Genomic DNA, 26,685 nt, shown 5'->3' with positions numbered 1-26,685 from the left:
GATTCCGTTGCCTTTTCTATGGTAATGTTTTTAAAGGGAGCGTTTAAAAATTAAGCTCATTTTTGGTGCTTTATTCTTATGCCCTCGCAGGCGAGACCTGAACAACAGAGAAAAATAATAAACATGTAGTTTAAAAATCATTATGAAAAGCAATAGCAGTATTATAAATGTCCCACCTGTTTGTTTTTTTTTCTTTTAATGCCCAAAGTCTTTAGTGCATATTCAGCAGTAAGGTGGAGTTTTATAGCACTCAACAATCCCACTTCAGAACAGAGAAACTTCCCACCTAAAAAGAGAGAGGAATGAGGATCTAATTTTTTTCCAACTCCTGTTGACAAAACCAAAACAACCATAACAACAACCACCCTTCTAGTTCTTTCTCATAGGCTAAGGCACCGTGTGCCAAGTTTTATTCTAAGGTGTATTTACACACCTTGAATACAAGGATCCATAATGAAATCTCTCTAATCAAGTTAACGCTAGCTGGCGCCTCTGGATCATTTTATGTGGTTATTTACCTGAGCCAAGAACAAAGGAAGTGATTCTACTGTTGTTGGCGTTGTGGAAAAAGTCCCAAAGTTTCCAGTGGGAACAGAATCCAGCAGGAAGTTTATCTGCATTAATGGGGGGGTGGGGAGGTGAAGCGGGGGGGGAGGGAGAAGAGGTGTATGTATTTCAATGTGTCTGTGTGCGGGAGGAATACATACAATATAGTACATGCTATAAATGGATAGACAGATTAATAGACTGTGTATGCGAAAGTGTTGCTAGTGGATGTGACTGATTATTTTTCATTTGGTTGAACTACACAGTATTCCCACTAGCATTTTTAATTAAATATAGTATATTTTAGCATATTTGTTATAATCCATCATATGTTAATTATCTTGATCCAGATTGAATCATATCAAATGGAGATGTAGTTGGTGTTGAGCTTCAAAATCTTACAGTAGAGTTGCTTTACTTGTAGTAAAATAGCACCTAGTGCACTGTATATTAATTTTTGAGGGTCATTATTAATTTTATTTTAACAAACATAAATGTAATATAAAGGAATAATATATGAAAGATACAAAGGTGCTCTCCAAGGTACTGATAAAGCAAATTATCCTGTGTAGACATTTAAATTCAGCACCTGTTTTCATATTAGATTGCATACCTTCATTTTTAGCATTTCTTCAAAGCCAGCAATTTTATCAGTATTTTAAATTCATAATGCTTAACCAATTTGCAGCTGTTTGCCAAAAGGCCTGGGATTTTAAATTTTGTATTCTGCAGCAATAACAATTTGTCATGAAGTAAAAATGGCTGAGGTGAGAATATAAAATTGCTTGCTCATAAGATTACTAGAAACACATCTTACATAAAAAATAATACTAGAGGATGTATTTTCTAAATTATCAGGATATTAGATTACATGTCTTCCATTTGATGAATGCTTGATAAAATTTTAACTTCTCTTCAGCAAATACATTGTCTTGAGTATATCTACATCATTTTAATAAGCTATAGAATCTTAGGGCATCTTCACATGAATAAACATAAAGCATGTTTTAAAATAAAGGCATTCTTTTCTGTAGTATGACATTTTCTTCATTTCTCATCAATATGTAGATGTGTGTTTTAAAACTCACTAACATTTTTAAACTGTTCCTTACATTAAATGAGACCACTAATGCACTGATAAAAGACATGATCCAGCATTTCTTCTTCAAGCAAAACTTCCACTGAACTCACTGGGTGCTGGACCGCAAATCCCTAACTCTCAGTGGTGAACAGTTGCTCCATGAGTAGTGCTATTAAAGTCATCGGGATTACTTCTGTGAGAGGCTGTTCATTATTGTAAGGGGTTCACAATCTGCCCATGACCACAGCAGAGTTTCATTTGAAGAAAAGCAGCAGGATCAGGCCAAAAGTTAGATAGTCGTACCCAAGTTCTGCCACTTTTGTCATGTAGTACCATATTCAGAGAGTAGTACTAGTAAATAGTCCCACTAATATCAAGGGGACTACTTGCCAAATAAGGAACTACTCAACATGAATAAGGGTGGCAGAATCTAGTCCAAAATTATTAGAGTGTCATATAGGATGCTTAAGAGATCATATTAGTTGGCTCATATTAGTAAAATCATATCAATGAACCACCACAAATATGGAATAGTAGGCACTCTACTCCAAAGAGACATGAATGAAAAAGTGATTTCCTCCTCCTACACATTTTTTCATCTCTCCATTGAAGAATGGGAAGCTTTTTCTGTAGCCATGTATACTTCTACTTGAGCATCAGTGTTCATTAAGATTATTATCAATTGTACTATAACGTAATTTGTGTTTGAAAGTAACCATGTCTCTACAGACAGAATAGTTATATTCCTTAGCAGTGCAAGACGTCATTGGGTGATACAGGACATTGCTTGCATAATCTGAGCTTTTGCCTTTCTTTTAATATAGTGAATGCCTTTTATGAATGATCATACAAACAAAAACCTATATTAAATGTCCATATTATGTATGCTATCATACTTGAAAGTCAATGGTCAGTGTTGGTCTCTCTTCAATTATTGCATTTGACCATGCAATTTAATTGAGATAATCTTTTCTCTCACAGCTAGAACGTGAATGTGAATTTCAATTAATGACTGATTTTTGAAGGAGCATTTGCATTTATTTGCAAACACTTCTTCCTCTTCAAACCATTGCTGTCAGATGATGTTCATCAACTGAATTTACACTCAGATTAAATTAAAAACAATCCCACTAATTAAACCCTGTTAGCAAACATAATTTAATATTTACTGACACCAGAAAAGTAATGCAAACACACATTTGTTGTTAAAATATTAACAATGTTAACATATTTAAATATCTAAACACTTGAATACAGAACATTTAAATAGCAGTATGTACATCCGTGGACATGAGAATTATGTGCTGAAGGATTGAGCCCAGGGACCCTCCACCCTCGTAGGGTCCCAGGGTTTGGGCTCCAGCCCAAGCCTGAACATCTACACAGCAATTTTTTTGCCCCAAAGCCCGAGCCCCACGAACCTGAATCAGCTGACACAGGCCAGCCATGGGTTTTTTTTTTATCCCTGTGTAGACATACCCTAGAGGACTCTCAAACTATTTAATAGGACATTACCCACTTCCTATAGACTACATAGATAACGACACACTGTTAAGTAGAGTCTGAAATAGTGAAAAAGGAAAGTCTTGTGGATGCTTGGGTTAAAAGGCAATCTGAAAGTACCAATGATCAAATGGATATGTAACTTGTCTGCTGCTCAGGATGAAAAATATATTTGATGACTGGATTGTTATTCTCTCAAGAGATAATGAATCACACATTCATATATATCCCAGTGTGCCACCAAAAATATGTGCAACCATCAGGTCCATTAGCAGTGAGCAATAACCTAAAAGTACTTATTGAGCAAATTCAGATGCCAACAGAGTGGTTTAACAGTGAGATATGTTTCCAAAGCACTGAAATATAACGAAACTACATTCAGATTGAAAAGGAAATGCAGGCAGTGTGTTTGGTAGTGGATGATTTTATGAGCTGAAATCAACTGAAGTCGATATGGACCATAAATTGTTGGATGCTCTATTACAGAAATTATTGTGCAAAGCACTGTCTAGAATCCAGAAAATGATCATGAAATTTCATGGAGTACTTGTTTAATGTGAAATACTGGCTGACAATAAGCTTTTTGTAGTGGATGTATTTTCAAGGGTGCCTATAAACAGTGAAAGCCAAGAGCTACAGGAAGAAGAATTTGAAGTAAATACTACTCGGTCACTTTGCATTTCCAAAAATAAATGTGACAAACTCAAATGAGAAATACAAAATGGCCCAAAGATACAACAGCTTGAGGGAGTCATTTTAATTGGAAAACCAACAGAAAAATGACAGGTAATTGCAATCATAAACTCTTATTAGCTTGTAGAGATGAAATAATGGCAAATGATTGGATGCTGTACAAAAAATACCCGAGGTGAAATCCTGGCCCTATTGAAGTCAATGGGAGATCTGTGATTGACTTCAATCTGCACATGTTTTCACCCATAGCACAACATGAGGACAGGAATGCTAAATGCAATCCACAGCTCTTATAAGATATTGTGAAGCATAAGAACAAAACTTGAGATGCCCTATTCTAGACACCATCAAAGGTAAATGGCTGAATGCAGCTGCGGGGATGAGACTGTCAGGGAGCTGATTACAGGTCCCCAATTTCCTGACCCATCTTTGAACCCAGAGCAGGTTAGAACAGCCATTTCAGAATACAGACACCCATGACTTTTGCCATAACAGAATTAATGTACATCCATCTGCATCCAAAAATTAAATTAGGCTCTTAATTTTGTCTCTATCTTTAAGTCTTAGTTAGGGACAAAATAGCACACTATTGACATATAGGGAATACAATCCATTCCTGTTGACAGATTCAGCCTTAAGTACTAAACTTCCTTGATGGGCATACGAAGAGACTCCTGTCTGAAGAAATGTCTCTTGATATTTTCTCTTATCAAATCAAACTTTCTGTGAAAAAGATATTATAGGCGACATTTCCTGTTTGATACATAGGATTTGGAAAGCTCAGGTTTAATACTATTCCACAGATGGGCTTGAATGAATTCTGGCTTAATATGACAGCAGGGTAATTTTAATAATTGCTCAGCTGAGTGACCATCAGAACGGAGGAAATGAGCTAATACTATCTGTTCATCACAGTCTGGGATGGGGAACTATCTCCCACCCCTCTCTACATAAAACTCAATCTGTTTAGTTTATCAAAAAGTTTGAGAAACAACTTGATTACAGTGTATAATTACTTTCATGGATAGAAAATGATGGGTACTAAAGGGCTCTTTATTCTAGTGGAGAAAGGCATAATGAACCTATGGCTGGAAGCTGAAGTCAGAAAAATTCAAATTAGTTACTGAAACTGAATGGCCTGTGAAATACAGATCAGACTAGACAGAGGATCTAATGGTCCCTTCTGTCCTTAGAATGAATGATTCTCATTGAAACTTGTTTGTTTTTCACAATTGTTATGATTAGCTGTAGTAATGTATTAATTTGTTGTGTGGTAGAAATTAGCAATATGCATTTTTTTAATCTTAAAATTGATCTGAAAGGGATTTTTAAGGGCTAAATGTTGGCATTTAGTCTCAGCTCTGAGGTTAGAACCTAGCAAAGCAACACCCACCCAGAGTAGCCCTGGCAAACACTCTGCCTCTGTGAGGCACAATGCCCTCTGCAGCTCTTCAGTTGCATAGGAGGGAGTAATTTGCCTATACCCATTTAAAGCATGCAGTATGCGCCCTCAAATCTCCTGCTGTGTGATTGGCCACTAGATGAGTGAGGTTAGGAAAGGTGGAACTGTGATTCTGCCTGCTCCTTCACCCCTTTTCCAGTGAGTTCACTGGGAGCAACTCAGAAGTGAACCTAGCCTGTTCTTCCCAGAGCACAGGTTTCAATTTCAGTTTTTCAAGCCAAACAAGGGGAGTGAACAATTCCTTACTCCCTTCTTACTCCATCATGGCTATGTAAGGGCAAGCCACAATTTAGTTCTAAAGGGTTACTTAATATATGAAGAGATAAATCTCTATATACAGGAGAAATAGAACAATTCCAGAATTTTAGACAACTAGCCAAAATATATATGTCTAAAATTCTGTAATTGTTTCATTTCTCTGGTATAAAATGTTCTGTGTTTTGATTTTTAAGTACCCTTTTTATTTTGATTTGGCTTAGTTTAAACCCCAGGGTTTTTCTGGTCCTTCCAAATTTTCTCAAGGCTCTAAACCTTTCTTTTTTTTCTTTTTGTACAGTTATCCCTTATCATGGTATATGGACCTTGAGCTCAATATTTATTATTGAAAGATATGTATCTGGAAATCATAACTATAATGTTTAAAAAAACAAACTTCTCTAATTTCAGTTGTACTTCTAATCCCCCTAAGAGAAGAGTGAGTTACATACCATTTCATAGAACCACTGTGTAGTTCAAGGATTTTTTCTTTCTCTGATTTTTTTAGCAAACTTGTATTTAAGGTGCTCAATGTGCTTCTCAGCTGGTTCATTTTAGCTGCATGGAGCCTGAAGCTTTGGATGCAGAGTATTAGCTGTAGATCTGTCAACCCTTGTTGGAGCAAGCAGTAGCAGCAATTGCTTAAGGGACAAGAATTCTCCACAAGATTTAATTGGGGCCGATTGAATAATTTTAAAACATGTGAAAGGCCCTTTTCAAAAGACAAGGGGTTTGAGGATTTTTAAGTCTATATTTTATAATATAACATGGTACTGAAAAAAATCAAACTGAAGTGTGTCTCATATAATAACTCTCCTAATGAGGACTCCTACTGGCACTACCAAACATCAACCTTCCCTTGAAATTTGAATCTGTTCACAAAGCTGAGATGAAATCTGTTTTTTTTCACTTTGGTAATGTTATTAGACATGTTCACCATGGTGGCAGGCCAAATCAAATGCTGGATAGCAGGGGTAGCTAAAGTGCAGCATATGGTCTACAAGGTGCTCTGTGGTGAGCCTCATTTTCAGTACAGAGGGATAGCCCACGGAGACTCCAGGTACCAGCACGCTAAATGCCATCTTGATCTGAGCAGCTTTCAGATGTTAGCCTGTGCTGGTTATACCTCCATACTTGTTAAAAAAGAGAGCAGCTGTATCCTGTTCTATTTCATGCAAATTATGCATTGCCTTTGGGCTTCTGACATGTTTCCAATGCATCCAATGCACATTTCTTAATGTGACTAAAGTTTGGAAGATGCTGAACAACTATATATCTGACAGGGTGCACATGATGATCTATTAATGTGTACTCAAAGAAGATAGCGTCTGTGATTTAATTTTTTGAGTCAGATACATTCTTGGTTTTACTCCATGAAAGTTCTTGCCAGGGCCTAACCCAAGGGCCTAACACAAAGTCCACCAAAGGCCTAAACCAAAGCCCACTAAAATCAATGGAAAGACAGGCTACGCTTCCTCTCAATGATTAGCACCCATTCATTTTAGTGTGAGTAAGACTGGCAGAAACTGGCCATTTGCTGGTAAACAAAGCAATAATTAATAGAATTTCAGTTAAATTGTTATCAGTGGGCAAAACTTTTAAAATGTATATTGTTTAGATATCTGCAAGAGTGAAAATGTTAATCTGTCATATCCTGAAAGCTCTATACAAGAGAAATATCTAAAATCTTCTGCTTCCTTACTTGTGTCATGTTTCTTTTTCTCTGTGCTTGACTGTCTTGACAATCTTTGTTTTTGATTATTTGCAGACATCTCAGTCAGTCTGCTAGCAGTAGTCGTCAGCTTCTGTGGGCTTGCCTTGCTGGTAGTCTCGCTATTTGTCTTTTGGAAGTTGTGTTGGCCATGCTGGAGAAGCAAACCTCTTATTTCTAATACCAGTAATATCCCTCAAAGCACCTGTAGTGCTCCTACTGAGGTTTTCGAAACCAACGAGAAAAAGGAAATTAAAGAAAATGGGAAACCTTCAGTGAAGGTACTTGAGGCTGCAATGAAAATTAGCCACACTTCACCTGATATTCCAGCAGAAGTCCAGAATGCATTGAAAGAACATCTAATTAAACATGCACGCATGCAGAGACAGATCACTGAGCCTACATCCTCATCCAGGTAAGGAAAACTCAGTTTTATAGTAATTTATGGAGTATAGATAAGAGCCAGAGCGTTTTGTTGTGAATTAAGGCCTCAAAATTGGAGTGTTCTCAGTCCAGTGCTTACACGTTTTCGGGAAAACAGTCATATTAAGCCAAAGCATCAACATTTCTGCAAATTTTTCAGTAAACAGCCATAAAGAACACTCTCTCAAAAATTTAAATTGAAATATTTCATTGTTTATAAATGCAAAGATCAAGTCTATGTCTGTCACTATTGTACTTAAAAATGTATTTGTACTTGTGACACATTTCCATACAAACTTTTATTAAGGAAGGATCTTTTAGGGCAATTTACCAGAGCCAGGCAAGTTTATAGAACATCTCCTGCTTTCAGGTACAATTGGTATGCATATTTTTACAGCTCCATCAACTGAAAATTTGACTCATAAAATAAATTACAAACGTGGTTGATGCACATTTCTTTAAGATGTGGATTGACATTTTAAAAGGATTAAAATTTCCACACTCAACAAAATATACCTCTTTGTGGAATATTCCTAATACATTACACCTATAATACAGAGGGTTTTTTAATAAACCTGAAGCAGCTCTGAAAGCCCTGGTACAATTTAGAGAATACCACCTGTTTGTCCATCTCAAGTACTGGATTATGTCAATATATGGTGAACTAAAGATATATTGTGACGTAGTAGTGCCTGTAATATCATAGAATTTTTTGTGACTTACGTATTTAATGCACATGAGACATTTAAACAGTGAAATACAACATCAATCACTACATCTGAAATAATTTAGTAATGTTTTTTAGACACAGGGAAAATGAAAGCGGGGAAGAGATGTGCTGTGAATCATGACATAAATGAAAACAATAAATGCTAAATATAAAGTATTTCATTTTTACTCAATAAATGATTTGTACAATGTACACTTGAAACTGAAGCAAAAATACATGAACAGTTCAGGCAAATGTTGAAGATGACATCTTGAGACAGATTCTGTCCCACACAGTGGCCCCTTTATGCCCAGTATATATGTACGTAGAGAACCTAATATTGACCTCTTGTGCATAGGGATTTGCTGGGGGAGTATTCTGAACGGGATGGTGAGTGGCTGGAGTGCTTTGTTCTGCTACTGTTCCAGGCTGTGAAGTAGCCATGTGAGGCTGTCATAAATCAAAACATTCCTTAGGGAAGGTCTCACTCACACCAGGAACTGCACAGTCCTCTTAAACATCCTTGAATTAGGAGGATGCACAGATGACTTAAAGCAGTCTTTTTCTCCCACTTTGTCTGGGCTCCAAGTCCAGTGCTCCACTTCCTAAGAGGCAGAGCACAGAATCTGACTTGTTACATGGAACTTTTTTAAAATGCTGGAGAGATATCCATGAAATCATAACTGTCATTCTGGCCAGAGAAAGATCAAAGTTGGTACCATTTAACATGACGAGAATATTACATAGAATAATTTGATATTAAGTGGAAGGTTCTTGCCCATACCATCACTTCTCACACTCCAAAATCTCCATCAGGTAGTGTAAACCTCCAATGAATAGATAGAAGAAATATCTAGCTGCAGAACAAACCCAAGTACTACGTGTGGTATCATATAGGAAAGGAAATAACTCCTAGGATCCTGATCCAAAGCCCATTCAAGTCCATGGAAGTATTCCTGTAGATTTCTAACGGGCGTTGGATCAGACCCTAAAACCATAAAAAGTCTTGGAGCCGAGGACAATCTTAAGGAATATAAGCAGTTATTTCTCCTCTTCTCACTTGTATCAGCTGGTAGTGTTTCCAGGGGGTCTTTCTCTCTTGCTCATTCCAGATTATGAAGGGGAAAACTTCACTCAGATCGGCCTTTCATCTCTCCTGGCTTTGGAGCTGCCATTTGACAGCAGGATCTTTGGAGACATAGCTCTTTTAGGGTTCCCCTCAAAGCTGAGTGTCTATCATACAAAATACTTTCTTGTGTATTTTTAGAATCAGATCCCCCATAAAAGCTTCACAGTAGCCTTCCACATGGTCCTTTCTGTATTTACAAATACCTTTTCCCCATACCTACACTTGTTTCATATAGCTGTCTGCCTACTGCTTCTTGAACCTCTCACATTCAGTAGTGTAATTATCATGACCCAAAAATTTATATATCAGGTGAGCAGACACAAAGGTCAATTCTCTGGATTGCTCAGTCCCTTTTGTGTCACTCTGAGAACCTTGCTACAGCTTCCTTGCTGGAATACCTGTAGCAGTAGGAGAGTCCCTAGCAAGCATAGAAGTGGTGTAGCTGGCTTCTATACCACTCTCAGCAGAAGACTATTCAGAAAGGGCATGTCACAACAGAAAATGACCAGAACGCATTGCCCTCAGACCATCTGCCAGCTGAGCATAGCTGATCAGTAAAGTTTGCCAGGTGGCTAAAGTTAGAGTAGCTCCTAGGCTTCTCTAACCTGTACTGGAGCAGAGAATTCGGGAGTGTAACCAACCCTTAATAGCCCCCATTACCTATGCTGAACTTAGATTTAGAGCAGACGATCTGGACAGGAGTCTGTCATGCAAATGAGATACATTATTGGTCTTCTTGCATTAGTTAATTATTAATCAAACAAACCGCATGATATTAACTGATTATAACTATAATCATATAATACATTATTCAAAACATAACAATGTGTCTGATCACAATTTCTGGATAGTATTTTTAACACAGAGACATGTTCAGAAAAATGAGGTTTCTCAGCTTAACTGGAACATTTTGTATCGTTATCATAGTTTGTAATAATATGAAGAAGGCTGACTTATTAAAAAAGTCACTCTTCAGTGTCTGGATCCCAACTAAGCAGTAAACTATAACAGGACGATCATTTCTACAGCATTGTTGCACCTCTTGGGTACATTTTGGGTTTGTACCTTTATCCACTTGAGAACTACACTCACTAGAGGCCCAGGAACACACTCCCTAGCGTATGTTCTTACTTTTATGATATGTAAATGATTACTGATCATTTACATTTTCAGAAAGGAAAAAACTTTTTAAAAATCATTTTGAGCTATTTATTGTAACATAGACATCCATTCTGGAGTTCTTAGTGGGGGCGTAAGTTACAAATACTCTTACCTACATTTGTTTTCTAACAAATTTCATCTAACTTCATTTTTTAAAAAAGATCTTGAATTGTTTGGTCTCTTTCTTCCCCAGGATACCAGAAGTCCTTTCAGAAGCAGTTTGTGGCCCTCTGGCCATTTGCAACTTTAGTTTAACTACTGAAAAATCTAAACTGGGCTTATTAAACAGCTCTTGATTTAATTCACTATAACAGAAAGTGAGACTTGAAACTATCCAGAAGAACAATCCATAGCATCTCTAAAAGAGAAGTTGGTCTCATGGTGGAAATTATTAAATTCCTCTTTCCTACTTCATGACACTCCCAAATCAATCCCACTTCAGCCCAGCTTCTTTCTTTCCTCTTCTTTCCTTCCTCCAGCTCATCCGCTGAAATTAACTAAGTAGAAATAAAATTTAAAGTAGCTTTTGCAGGAGAGATTATTTGCTTTTTAAGAAATTAATCAAAATAGAGAAAGGAAGGGGGCAGCTGAAATCTGCAGGAGGCAGCTACTGCGTAGTAGGGTGAATGCAAGACTATGAGGAGACTCAGATTCCATTTTTAACTCTGCCACTAAGTCACTGTGTGATCTTGAGAAAGTCACTAAGGCCAAATCTGCAAAGGTGGCTTCTAACTTTGGATACCTTCATTTTTGGGTGCCCAGGTTGACATGCATACAAACAGATTTTCAGAGGTGTTGAGCTAAGAACTCCCACTATAGTCAACACAGATATAGCAAAAATAGAAGAGTTCCAGAGGAAGAAATGAAAATCATTAGTAGCATGGAGAGACTTTGCTATGAGGAGATATTGAAAAGACTGGGACAGTTCAGTTTAGAGAGGAGAGGAATAAGAGGGGAGATGATAGAAGTACACAAAATAATTTATGGTAAATTGAGGGCATCTATTTACTCTTGCTTATAATATGAGACCAAGGGAATTTTCAACAAAAGTGAAAGGCAACAAATTTAAAGCTCATCAAATGGGGAAAAAATGCAGGGCAAAATTGACCTATGGAACTAATTACCACAGTAGGATTCAGACTAGGAGTCTAGGATTGAAAAAATAATTAGACATTTATTTAGATAATTAGAACATAATAGTTACATTAGATATGATTAAAAATAAGAGAGAGAAACCTTTATGCTTAATGGCTGGAGCAACCATTAACAGACTAACTTACCGCCTTACAATTTCATTGTAAGTCCCCATATCCTTGTACCATATAAAAGGAGAAATAAGTGTGTCCAAACTGTCTGCTCTATACTATTCATTATTTTATAATTAGTTTATAACTTGAATGTGCTTTCTCTGTGCAAGTTAATAATCCTATATTGGGTTAAGTAAACTCTAAAGCCAAAGGCCAAATTATTACTCTTTATTATTTGTACTATAGTAATGCCTAGAGGCCCCAACTAAAAATGCAGCCCCATTATACAAAGAGGCCCTGAATACCTTACAATCTAACTGGACAAGATAGCTTAAGTTTGAGAGAAAAGGAGTATTATCAAAACCCACCCCCACCCCATTTTACAGATGAGGAACTGAGTCACCATGATCCGAAAGCAAAGTACTTAAGCACATCCTTAGGTCTATCCATACTCAGCAAAGTACTTAAGCATGTGATTATGTTCCATTCTAGGGATTAACTTAAGCACATGTTTAAAGTTAAGCATGTACTTATATGTTTGGCTAAACTACGGACTAAGTGATTTGCCCAAGGTCACACAGGAAGTCTGTAAAAGAGCTAATAATTGAACTCATATATCCTGACTTCCAGTCCGGTGCCTTAATCATAGTCTCATCTGTCTGCTCTTATTTCTTTGGGTGTGAGTCTTACTGAGTTAACAGAAAGCACTGTCATGTTACTAATTGTTACATAATTACTAATATTATTATTACTGGAAAATATCTAGGGAGTAAACATTTATGACATAAAGTTTTTTTCATATGATTTGAGGAAATCATGCTTGTTTGGGGGATGTGGATGCCAGTTTTAAGCACTTTCAAATCTACGAATGAAAAATGCTATATAAGAGCTAAGTATCATTATTTATGATGACGATTTTAGGGGCAGTAGTGAATCAGAGTGCATGGGCCTGCACTCTCTTGTCACTGAAAGCCCTGGCAGAGGTATGAGTATGTAACTGTGCAGCATCTCCACAATGCGATTGGCTGAGATCCTTGCACTTCAGTATAACAGTCATTAATCCCTTTGTTATTGCAGAAGAAAGGAACGTAACTATGTTGCCATGACAACAGTGAAGCACCTTAATAATTAAAAGAGTAATTATCTGTCTTGTTGAAAAGTTGTGACTCAGAACATTCACTAAGTACTGTGTAATTAGGGCATTGGCTTAGTAGAGTAACAGTGCTACTGAGCCTTGGTTCCCACAGAGAGCAATCCTACAGCTGCACTGTTTTATCAAGTGACACTTAAAAATAGTGACTAGTTTCACTGGAGGATATTACAGGGTGTGTGTGTGTGTGAATATTTTTAATTTTGAAAGGACTCTTGCAACTTAGAAATTAGATTTGTTCAAAAAATGTTACCTACTATTTTTACAAATGCTACCGCAGATTATTATAAATGCAAGAGATCAAAGAACATTTTTTGTATGTTTCTAGTTTGCTTACTTTGTTCCTCTGACAGCAGTTTGTTTCACAGTTTCCACTGCATAGTCAGAGTCTTCTGTTGTTTGTGTAGACTTTTTCATACAGCATGGAGGAGAAAAACATTTTTTAAAAATGTGTGATTATAAATCCCTCCAAATTTGCAGGCGGACTCGAGGACATTTGTGGCACCTGAGCCTATATTTAACTTATTTTTTTTTAAATTTGGTTAGGGTTCAGCTTGAGAGTTTCTCTCTGACACAGAAATGTGTGCGATCAGAAGTGTGTTTTAGTCATCTAACTTTCAGGTTTGAAATACTGAGATTTCCTGTAACCAGTTCAAATCCAAATTATGGCTGTGTTGAGGACCATTCCCTGCACCCCTAAGGCATCCAGAATGGAAAATGTTCTTGTTCATTATTTAATGGCTGCAGATTGCCCCCTTGGTGCAGCACTCAGAGGATCCACAGCAGTTTTGTTCATTGTGCAGCCTCTCCCATACAGCATAAATAAGAATATTTTCCATGAAATTACTCATAATCATTTTCAAATGGAGAATTTGTTTTCCTGGTTTAAAGAAATAAACATACAGCTGTGACTCCTCTTGGTTTCAGCATGCTGAACAGTGGGGAGAACTGAGCAATAATGCACATTTACATCTGGCATTAATAAGTAATAGATTGTTCAAAAGTGAGGGAATTCTGACAATTAAATTGGTTTTTAATGGCAACTAAGTATAAGTGTAGTCATAGGAGTAATCTGTGACTTTGTTACAGCACAGCTTACTAGGGAAATTTTATAATGGCAGAAAAATCAAATGGACATTTAGGTTACACAAAGTCTTCACCAGATGAAATATAGTAAGTATATTATCCTACAGTTTATACTACTGTAAAACACATAATAGGCCAGATCCTACTCTTTTTGAAGGCAATGGCAAAATTCCCACTGTTATAGACAGCATAAGGCCTTAAGTATCATGAATGTACTATACTGCAATCCAAATTAGGAGGGTTTAAAAATAATTTCTTTTGGTATCATTAAGTGAATTCATCTTCTGACACACTGTAGGATGAATAGGAAAGCAGGAAAAAATGGAAGAAACAAATGTCTAATAAAGCTTTAAACGGTAGAACGACTAGAATAAAATGTTAAATCACCAGTCGAGAATCCAACTATAATCTTAATCCTGAAAAGATTTAAGCACGTGTATATATCTTTACAGGATCAGGGCCTCTACTGTTTAAATGCTGTACTTTTACCTGCAGGCCTAGTACCTTATGATCTTTACAGATCTCGCAAGTTGAGAAGTGTTGAACCTCTTAAATACTTAGATGGAAAACCTCCAAGGAATGCCCAAGAGGTACAGGAAGTGTTGATGATGAGTGGTAGGCCGTACTTTTTCCTGTGTAACAACACTGTACTAATACCCCAGCATGGTGCTAGGGATCAGGGTTAGAGTTCCGACTTTATGAGATATAAAACTGAAGTCCTGGCCAATTCTGATTATTAAAAAAAATCATATGGCACTTACCATAAAAATGAAGTTATTAATTTACAGTGATGTTCTAGTCTTACTGAAGTTTGGGGAGTCATATAATTTCTACTGCAGTTTCAGGTACACATTTTTCAAAACAAGGTATGTGTTGTATTGCTAGGAAATTGGGTGTCCTTTGGGATAAGAAGTTCCATTTTCATGTAAAATTATGTTGTATGGTGTTAATGGTAATTCTTAGTTCAAGGCTGGATTTCCACAACAATTTATTTGTTTTTAAACCTAAGCTTTGATTTGTTTAGAATTTTTGTTCTTATTTTTATTTGGGGAAAACCCATACATTTTCATGGAGATAATCCAAGCTAATTTTTTGTGTGTGCAGGCATAATTCTTTCAGGAGGCACTTGCCAAGGCAGATGCAAGTGTCCAGTGTTGATTTTAACATGGGAACAGATCCGATTTTACAACGGGGTGAGACAACAACCAGCATTGGGCGAATAAAACCAGAACTCTATAAACAGAAGTCTGTTGATGCAGAAGACAAGCAAGAAGATGTGAAAATCTGTGGGAAACTTAACTTTACTCTCCAGTATGACTATGAAAATGAACTCCTTGTTGTTACCATTGTCAAAGCCTTAGAGCTACCTGCTAAAGACTTCACAGGAACCTCAGACCCGTATGTTAAGATTTACCTTCTCCCAGACAGGAAAAAGAAGTTTCAGACACGGGTTCACAGAAAGACTTTAAATCCTGTCTTTGATGAAACCTTTCAGTTTCCTGTAGCCTATGATCAGCTCAGCAACAGGAAATTGCATTTCAGTGTATATGATTTTGACAGATTTTCTAGACATGACATGATTGGGGAAGTTATTCTTGATAACTTTTTTGAAGTCTCTGATCTCTCCAGGGAAGCCACTGTGTGGAAAGACATCCACTGTGCCACCACAGTAAGTAATGTGTCCCAAAAGTGTTCAAATTGATGATATTTTAATTTCTCCTTTGTACTTTATGGAAAGCATATACTGTCTATCAGCACAGATTGAAAGAAAGAGTTGCCAGTGTTTTCCTTTGAGCATGGAAAATAAGATGATTGGGAAGCCGTGAAATGTAATTTAAAAAAAACTCTTCTGGGAACATAGTTACCCTCATGACAAACTACACAAATGGAAATTAGATTTATTAATTAAATCAAACACCCCTAAGTGTCACTGTTTAACAGGAACAGTTAATATTTTCCTGTTAGCAAAACATATGTACATTTCCACGTTGTCCTTCAAAATGTTCATGTACTAATATGCCATGAAACCACCTTGGTATTATTAACCGCCTTTCACATATTGGAATCTAAATGAAAAAAGAGATGGAGGTTAAGATGATCCAGTGTCTAAAATGATTTCTAACAGCTGTCCCATGCACAGGGTAACCTATATGAAATATCTATGTATTCTTTGTTGCTAATGTCTACTGTAGACACTCAATGTTGATGGAGAGCAGAAGGACGTATGGGGGAGCATTTGGAAACAGAGAGAATTGGTTTACTGTTTCAAGTGAGAACTGTAGCCTATAAAATTCACCTGTGAACAGAAGCAAATAGGTGACATGCTGCAACTACTAACAAATGCTACCTCCCAACCTTATCTTTACTGGTCAAAAGGCCAAACTCATCTTTTCCACTCGGAATCAGATAGATGGTTTCAGAAAACAAATCAGTTTTCTCTAAAATACTACACTGTTCATAAGGAAACTTCCTGTTATGTTGTTGTACTGAGGGTATCTACGTCACTCTGAGCCATATGCCTTCCTTATCCATGCGTTTTCAGTAGGAGGTAGGCTGCTGCCAGCGCTGCCCCTAAGATTTAGTGGGTCTAAGAGATAAAACACAAGCAGGGCTGCTCCCTCAAGGTGGGAGCTCTACACCATCCTTTCTGTTTTCCCCTTTTCTCCCAGAGGACTCACTCTCTTACCTTGTCTCTGTCCCGCATTTGTTGTTTTCCTTCTTCCCCCTTCACACTGATGGCCTTGGCTCCCTTCTTCCATTTGCTGTTCCCCCCTTTTCTCTGCCCTCTATTTGTGCCCTTTTTTCTCTCTCTCTCTCTCTCTTTCTCTCTCTCTCTCTCTCACATACAAACACACCCTCGTCTCTCTGCCCTGTTTTTTTTCACCCTCCTTCATCTTTTCACGTCTCCCTTCATTTGTGTCCCCTGTGCCCCTGTTTTTCCCCATTCCCAGTCTGCCTTCCATTTTGCGCCTTTTCCAGGATCTTGGAATAGCCAGGGTCTGTTCAGGGCTTCATTTCAGGCTCTCTTCATGCTGCCTGGCACCTCCTCAGCAGTCACCTGCTGCTGCCTCTCTTCTACAGCTGCAGCTGCTAATGGCATCGCCACCTTAGCCTCCTGTTGCTGTTGCACTTAGTGAGACCCTGTGCTGCTCTATAGAGCAGTGCATCAGCACTGACCCACCACTAGAGGTACCAATGAGCACCAACATCTCATGCACAGGACTGGAACAACTGTCTCAGCTAGCTCCACTGCCCTTTCTGGCGTCAGCCCTGGTTGCTACATTGTGCAGACTTTAAAGGTTCATAGGTAACATTAAAATATTTCTTGGCTGAATATGAAATTGTTTTTCTCATCATTTTCTTAGTCCTCTTGAGCATATTATTTTGTTTTTAGAAGTCTATTCTTGAAGGTCAGTCTGTTTCATGATGATGATAATGCTTTGCACTTATATAGCACCTTTCCTCCAAGGATCTTGAAGGGTTTTCCAAACATTCACTAATTAATTCTACAAGTTTAGGATGGTTTGTTCTGTTGGCTCCATCTTCTGTACAATACCAGTGGAGTTAAAAATTAAATAAAATAAAAAATCACCATATGCATTTTAATTTATTTCCTCCTGAACAAAGTGATCAGCTTGACTGAAAGTCTAAGCAAGAGCTGGGATATAGTGGTGAACTCATGCAATTTTTTAGAGGGGTGGATTGGCCAAATTACAAACCACAGGCTACCGCAGGCATTCCTCCTCTTTAATGTGGGAAGACAACTCCTCTTTTCTTTTACCCCTACAAACCTCAGGGAGGAAGGAATCACCCTCCCCTTTGTTCTCTCCACCCTCAGGACAGGCATATCAGAAGTGGTGGCACTGTGTACTGCTAGATTCAAGTGGATGGTAGTGCTTTGGAGGTTCTAGCTTCTGGGTGCAGCTCAGTGGTGCAGATATGGGTAGGATACAGGGACCTACTTTCTTTCTGATCATAGGTCCAGTACCAATACCTCTGAAGAGTTAACAGACTGCCAAAATATTTCTTTGGCCTGGCAAGTACATGAAACAGTGGATCTTAAACATGGAAAGGATGATTCAGAATGCTAGCCTTGGTCCTGGGTTCAATTCCCTGCTCTTCTGTAAGCTTCTTGGATGATGTAGCACTTAGGCCTGGTCTACACTAGTGGGGCATCGATCTAAGTTACGCAACTTCAGCTACATGAATAACAGAGCTGAAGTCAACGTACTTAGATCTACTTACCACGGTGTCTTCACTGCAGTAGGTCGACTGCTGACACTCCCCCGTTGACTCCGCCAACGCTTCTCACTCCGGTGGAGTACCAGAGTTGATGGGAGAGCACTCGGTGGTCGATTTATCGTGTCTTCACTAGACGTGGTAAATCGACCCCCTCTGGATCGGTTGCTCCAGAGGTAAGTCTAGACATGACCTTAGTCTATCTCTGTCTCAGTTCCTCATTCTACAAAATTGAAATGATAATACAGCCCAGGAGTGTTCTGAGGATAAATGCTTTAAAGATTGTGAGGCACTCAGATCAGATGCTATGATAACGGGTGCCATTTGAGTACCTAAGGGTATACCTACTTTGCAATTAAACCCCTATGGCTGGCCTGTGTTAGCTGACTTGGGCTCTTGCAGCTTGGGCTATTTGGCTTTAAAATTGCAGTGTAGATGTTCGGGCTCATGCTGGAGCCTAAGTTCCAGGATGCTGCCAGGGGGGAAGAGTCTCAGGGCCTGAGCTCCAGTCCAAGCCCAAACATCTACACTGCAATTTAACAGCCCCTCAGCCCCAGCTTGAGTCAGCTGACACAGACTAGCCATAGGTGTTTAACTGCAGTGTAGACATATACCTATATATAAGGCCCCGACAAATTCAGAGGCCATTTTGGTCAATTTCACAGTCATAGGATTTTTTAAATCATAAATTTCATGATTTTAGCTATTTAAATCTGAAATTTCATGATGTTGTAATTTTAGGGGTCCTGACCCAAACAGGAGTTGGGAGGGGCATTGCAAGGTTATTATAGGGGGGGTTGCAGGTACTGCTATCCCTACTTCTGCACTGCTGCTGGTGGTGGCTACCTTCAGAGCTGAGCAGCTGGAGAGCCAGGGCCACTGGCTGGGAGCCTAGCTCTGAAGGCAGAGCTACCACCAGCAGCAGCGCAGAAGTAAGGATGGCCTGGAAGGGTATTGCCACCCTTACTTCTGCTCTGCTGTCTGCAGACCTGGGCCCTCAGTCAGCAGCCGCCAGTCTCTGGCTGCCCAACTCTGAAGGCAGCAGCACAGAAGTAAGGGTGGCAATACCGCAACCCCGCTAAAATAATCTTGTGACCACCCCCCCCGCCCGCCGCAGCTCTCTTTTGGGTCAGGATCCCCAGTTTGAGAAACGCTGGTCTCGCCTGTGAAATCTGTATGGTAAAAGCACACAAAAGACCATATTTCACGGACCCTGATGCATTTTTCATGGCCATGAATTTGGTAGGGCCCTACCTATAGATGATGATAAAGCATGAGTGTCAACTAGCTAATACATTTGTTTTCGTATATTAAATATCTGAAAATTCAGTTAGTCACACAAAAGGTAAAGAAAAACCATCTGGCTCCCTCTTCTAGAGAAGTCTAATAGGCCATTTGAGACTCATACTGCTGATGATTTCACAAGCAAATCAGACTAAGTAGAGAAAATATCATACTATAATATCTAAATAAGTCAAACGTCTTCCTCTTGAAGGTGGAAACAGCAAATATTCATGATGTCAGCAGCAAATGGGACTCAAATGGTCTTTTAGACTTTAATTGAAATTACAGCTGAGGTAAAAATATTAACATCTCTTTATGTTTCCAATGAACATTCAGGGCTTAAAACTTAAAATCCCAGCTTTCCATTGGCATAGGCTTTGATCCAGCAAAGCACTTAGGTATGTATTTAACTTTCACATGCTTTGACTTCAATGAGTGCCTTAAGTTCTTTGCAGAAAAGAAGCCCAATGGCATTGCTTTTTTATTATTATTAATTCTGGTGGGTTTTGAGAGATTTTACATTTAAATGTTTGTTGGTCCTTTAGACCAGGCAAAAATGCAAACTTTTTACTTGATAAAACCAAAATGATCTCGTCATTCTAAACTTATTGGACATCTTTTTGGGCAGACTAGAATGCCATACCAAATGGTGCTACTGGGAGAGACATACTAATATGCATGTAGCTGAGAATTATTGCTGTTCTTGGCTGCTGATATTAGTACAACTCTCCTCACATTGAGAAACAAAACCCGCCTAATTATAGTGCTTAGTTTAGCGTGGTAGTATCTTGTTTGGTGTTAATGAACCACTATTTTACAATTTCAAATCATAAGTATGCAGTTTAGGAAGTAGTGGCTGTGTTCTGAGCTTCAGTCATTCAGCAAGGAGCTTATAACTGTAAACACAACTTTATGTACAGTATTGAATTAGTGCAAATAGCCTGTTTTCAAAGTGGCTACCACTTAGAAATGACTACCAATGAACATGTGAAAATTAAAGTAATTTGTAGTTATGTATAGCCATATTGGGACTTTATAGACTTTTTGAATCTTTGAATTATTAACAACATTTTTTCAGTAGTTGACTGGATTATTTTTAGTGGCAAAATAAAACTATACTATAATAAATCACTAACATATACAAGCTGGAATGTGCTACCATGAACTTGTGTTTTGGATTATTTTGGAGTTTATTTTAGCTATTTTATATTCATGAAAATCAGGTTAGTGTTAACGATTTCCAGTTCTTACATTGCAGAAACTGTAAGACTGAGGGTCCAATTCTGCACTGGGTTAAGCAATGCTTAAGTAGATAAGATGAGGAATTTATACTCTAAGAACCTATTCAAAAGTCTAGTGAAGTCAATGGTAAGATGCCAAAAGGTTTTGGATCCGGCAAGTAAAGTCCATAGGATTTGGGTCATGCCTTGAGAAGTAGGTGCTCAAACTGATTCAGCAGACATTGAGAATAAACTTTACGCCTTGAACAGTTTTTTTTTTTTTTTACTTATGCACTTTTCTGCTTCCTTTAGTGCCATTAATGTGGAATGAGAAAAGCTATGCTTGGGTACATGAATGTGCTTTAGTGGAAATGGATTTCATCACAAGCTGGCCTGCCCGTATTAGTGATCAGCTGATAATTTTAAAAATTGAAAGTCTGGAGCAGGAGCAAGGTGAATGAGACACCACCCATAGGTATATTCCTCTGATACTTCTTTCCCCCTTGCCTCACTCCCATCTTCCCCATGTTTTGGACAGGTTTGTTTGTTTTGTGGGGTTTATTACCTCTGGCCAATGGGTCCAGGCATGCTTTCCAGTACACAGGAAGCATGCCTAGAGATTTACTGACACTGTAGGTAACTGGGAGCCAACCCTAGGTCTGGATCTGGGGATTGGTGCCACACTCACCAAATAAAGGGTGAGTCGCATCTCCTCAGACTTTCAAGCCTTCCCAGGACCACCTCCCTCCCACAGACAAATATTCATATCCTGTTCTGCAAGTAGAGTATGGCTAAGAATTCCCTTAGTCCCCCTTTCTCCATTAAAAGACACCTACATGGGGATAAGGTTTCTGGTGCCAGGTTTCTTGGTTCTAGCAGAAAAAGGGATAATGATATCCAATTGCTGGAAACTGAAGCTAGACAAATTCAGACCAGGAATAAAGTGAACATTTTAACGGTGAGGGTAATTAACCATTAGAACAATATACATAGCAATATGGGGGATTCTCTATCACTCAAAGTCTTTAAATCAAGATTGGATGTCTTTCCAAGAGCTATGCTGTAGTTCAACCAGGATTTTCTGGTCAAAAGCATGAAATGTATTCATCTTCTGTCTTAAATTAACTTTAACGTAGCTTTCCTGTCCCACTGTGTAGACCAGCTTACTGGCTCTCCCGTTCCCCCCCAACTATTATGGACATATTCATTTGAGAAAAGATAATGTGTGAGTTGGAATCTTCAGCCAGTCACAGAAATTTTGTAATAGATGTCTAACTAACAATATGTTATGTACAGAAGAAATTTTTTTGAACACTTGCATTAATTATATTACAGAAAATATTGATTTTATTATGTCATTTTTCTTACCATACACAGTAGAAATTAGTTATATACAAGAGATACATCTAGGTAATATTTACTACACATAGAAATGTAGTATTTTTAATAAATGAAATATATAAGAAATTCAATGCATTTTGCAAGCATAAGCATACGTACACATAGTTGTCAATTTAGAGATGGAGAATTTTAAATATTTTATGTAAAATTTCTTAGTATGCCCAACGATATCAAGATATTCCATTTGATAGAAATAGTAAAATGTGCTGAGAATTTAAATTAACACCATATCCAGGATAATGATGCATTCTTGGACTCCTTATGAGGGGCTGCAGATATATGGAAGCTCTGGGAGTATCTTATGTTCTAGATCCATGGAACCTGATTCTTATTCAAAGCTTTTGAGAGAGTCCATATACGGTCACATTCGGCTCCCTTAGAGTGCCTAAGTGTATTGCCATCCCTTTTCCAAGGTTGGAGTCATAGACTTCACTCAATCTGTTGTAACAGGGTTCAAGAAAATGAAACCAGTATGCACAAAAAACATGCTCATTGTATCCACTGATTTTTAAAAAATGAAAGGCAACCAATGAAGAAATAAATGAATCCTTCCAGCTGCACTTTGATGGTTTTTAATATAAAGAAATATGCAAAGAACCCTAGTAAAAGAAATAGTCTACTCCATCTTAATGAGAATTTGGCATGTGAAGTCCTTGCTGGGTTGGACTCTTATATTTCTAAATCTGTCATGGGGTGCTCCACTCATTGCTTGTCTGGAGCCTCCTCTTGGTCACTCTGGCTCTCATGATTGACGTCCTTCATGTGGTCACACGATGTCACACCATCTCTCTCTCATGTCTACAGCTCCTCTCTCATCTCAGGAACCACAGGGTTCTCTTCGTGACTTGACCCTTTGTCCTCCCACTTCCGGGTTTATCAGAATCTTTCTTTCAGCAGTCCTGGGCAGTCTTCCCATTCACTGCCTCAGGTGCCAATCCTTTAGTGGCTGGTAAGGGAACCTCGGCTTGCCCTCTACTCTGGGTTCCAGTCCAGGGACCCTTAATCCAGCGGTTCTGGGCTGCACTCTCCCAACCCCTACTGCTTCTTACCTGGACTGCTTTCTACCACTCCTGGTTCCCCACTTTTTCTGGGAGTACCAGCTCCAAACCCTCCTCCCTCTTCCCAGGGAGTGACTGCTGCCTCAATCTGTTGCCAGCTTCCTGGCTTTATAGGTTCTGCCTCTTCCTGCCCAGCTGAGCCTGCTTGCAATTAATTCCCTGCTCCCTGGCTCTTCCTGCAGGTGCAGCCTGTGGAGTCAATAGCCTACCTGGCCACGTTAACCCCTTCCAGCCCTGTTTAAGTGTTCTTGTATAACCTTCCATCCTCTGATACTTTCTAAATCTGATCCATATGCCACATTAACGATAGCTGATACTATTTACATTTACATTACAGTAGGCTCCTAAGGCCTCCATGAGGATGGGCACCTCAGTGTACTGGGTACTGTATAAGTAAAGATAAAATCTCTGCTTTTTATTGATATAAATGTAGAATCTATGCAGGTTAACCTTTGTGTGCCTCTGCACATTTGGATACCAGACTACCAATAGGAAGAGGTATGCTATATAGTGGTCTGATTAAAGGACTTGGAGCAAGAAACTCTTGACTCCTAGTTCAAGCTATGACAATGACTCCTTTGTCCTTGGATAAGTCACTAACATCTCTGTGTCAAAGTTTCTCCATAGGTAAACTGGAGATAGTAATGGTGCAAGATATGCATCCTTATAGACACAGTATTGTGAGTGAAGATTAAATCCAAGAGCTAAAGCAGTGATATGGGATTAATTATTGTCTGTCAAGCACTTTGAATATGAATAAGTGGAAGGTATTACTGAATAGGGTGTAAGTGTTTGTATACCACATTTTTTTAAAAATGGGCAATCACATATACCTCGCTCCAGACCTATTCAGGCTTCAGATGCTATTCTTGTAGTTATGGATAGAGGCTAATTGGACATGCTGATGTTGTTTGCGCTATTAGCAGCTTTTAATACCAGCCATCACTGCCTTCAGGTCAAAACGTAAAACCCATCTCCGTGGCCTAGCTTCCCACAATAACACTAATCTCCCAGCAGAATAACTAAGTCAATAGATGATGCTGGGAAGGAAAAAAAGAATGAAATTCATGTGCCTGGAAAAGGGAAGAGAACAAAATATCATCTGGAGATGATGTTTTGAAAAGAATAAATTCCATTGAAAGTCAATAGGATTAGTGCTCCTATCTGCCAGAGGCATTTTTGAAAAGCCCATGTGACTTCATGTAATTTTTTACAAGGTAAATACCACAATGATGAGCTCATAATACACAGACAGACAAACATCACAATTGTTAGTTTGGGTCCTATGTAATCTTTCATTGAGATGACACTGGTTCCTCTAGTGCAGTTATAATTTTTGTAACCTAATTCTGAGAGCAATTCTATCATGCTCTTGGAGGCCAAGGCCCATTGCCTCTTTAATTTCCACCCAACCCACAAAATAATCTGATTTTTCAACATTGTTTTATTTACTCCCTGATTGGATATTGGAATGTGCAATTGTTCTGTATGTTAAAACTCATTCAGACATTTTTTGGTGGAAACCAGGAACATTGAAATGTCCCTAAAAATCAGAAAACATCTTTTTTGTGCTTTCCTGTCATTTCAAACTATCTCATGACGGATTCTGCCAGCTTTCTGTTGAAATTAATGTTAGTATTCCAGAGTAAGGTACTGTTCAATGTGAGTAAAAGTGGCAGAATAGGGTCCTAAATCATTTGGATTTTCAAAATAGTGTCATATAATGTAACTAGAGACTGTACTAGAGCTAACTGATGCTGCTGGAGCTCACTGTCTATGAGGGAGATGAGACCATTGTAGGTATTTTTAATGTCATCTTGTGGAACTGAAAAAAGGACTCACTATTTAATAAAATAATAGCGTAAATTAGATTCATTTGGAAAGTGAACCAAAAAGTGGTGATAACGAAGATGTGTAGAATGGTTTGCTAGAAATCTACATAATGGCATATAGAAGTAGAAAATGCTGCCCACGAATATTTTTGCTATTTTACTGTCACACAATATCTAGTATTAAAAAACCATTTACATTGTATTTAACAGGAAATTTCTGGTAAAGTCACTAAATATTGATTAATAATAGCCCAAAAAGTTATGAATTCCTCTGGTTTTCATTGTAATAATCTAAATGGTATTAATGTCATCAACAGTATTCTAGGGGATGTCCATTGTAATTCAGTGTTAATTAAATGGATAGTTATTATTTTAATACTAGCAATTAATCACCAACTAGCATGAATAAAACAATATAAAGTTCCAAGCCCTTGTAACATCTAACTAGCCCATGGCAGTAGTGAACCGAAAAATGCTGCTGAAGGAGTTAATTTGAGTTACCTGGGAAGTTTGAAAAATCAGAGAGGAAATAATGATGTGACAATACAGTAACTGCTTAGACTACAGTTATGGTCAGAAAAATGATAATGCAAAAATGACACATTCTTACTTCACAGATCTGCTCCCTGTTTGCTTTTTGTTCCTGTTAGCACTGTAGAACCCACAAAGCTATTGGAAAGTGAGATGGAATCTGTCCCAGCTCTCCCATCAACAGAATTACTACATTCTTATTGCAATATCTTTCCCTGATATTGCAGGGAATAGGCATACAGGCTTCAGGTTAGCTACATCACCAACATGCCTCATTTGGGTTAGAATTTCTGATGATGTTATCAGAGTAGGAAAGGACGTTGTTTGATTCCCAGTTGAGTTTGCAGGGCTTGCAGCTATAGAACTGTGTTTTTAATTGCGTACTGAAGACATTTGATATGGAAACCATTGAGAACAACTGGGAAAACCCATAAGTCTGTGTCTGAGTGGGAAAGAGTGAAGCTTTCTCCAGCAACTAAAGTCCTAAGGGCCATGTCATGGACCATCCTGGGCACTCCACCGGGGAACAAGGGCGTATGAGGCACCTCCTTACACTTCTGTATGGTTACCTGCATCATGCCTAGCAGCATTTGCAGAATTGCTGCTACCTCTCCCACACAGGTGGGTAGAGGTAGAGAATGGGTGCAGCTTTAGTTTTCTCCAGTGGGCCAGATGACAGTGATTACAAGACAATGGTAATCTATCCATTGATTTCAGTGGCCCCTGGATCAAGCTCCCAGCTGACAGACAGTGAACTCAAAAAACTCCCATTGAACCTAACAGGAGTTTTACATGTTCAGGGTCACTTAGGAGTGGTTGTAGAGTTGGTCCCTAGGTGAAGGATAAGAATTTAATGCTGTCTAAGGAATCTATATTTTATAGTTAAATAATAGAGTTGATATGAATAGTGGACACCTTTATTTTGAATTTTGTTTCTCCTATTTTTGTATTTCTTTCTTGCCTC

At 38.4% G+C, this 26,685-nt stretch overlaps 1 protein-coding gene across 1 annotated transcript in view; it reads left to right on the top strand.

Annotated features, from left to right (window-relative positions):
* The window catches only part of SYT10 (synaptotagmin 10), a 50,823-nt gene that overhangs the window by 1,895 nt on the left and 22,243 nt on the right, over positions 1-26,685 (top strand). The window contains exons 2-3 of the mRNA XM_077807522.1: positions 7,309-7,666; positions 15,261-15,825. Coding sequence (XP_077663648.1) covers positions 7,309-7,666; positions 15,261-15,825 — 923 coding nt within the window. The remainder of the gene's footprint in view (positions 1-7,308; positions 7,667-15,260; positions 15,826-26,685) is intronic.

The sequence above is a fragment of the Eretmochelys imbricata genome, chromosome 1 (assembly GCF_965152235.1).
Source record: "Eretmochelys imbricata isolate rEreImb1 chromosome 1, rEreImb1.hap1, whole genome shotgun sequence".
NCBI lineage: Eukaryota > Metazoa > Chordata > Testudines > Cheloniidae > Eretmochelys > Eretmochelys imbricata.
Note: the sequence above shows the minus strand (reverse complement) of the source record. Positions and strands in the feature narration are given on the sequence as shown.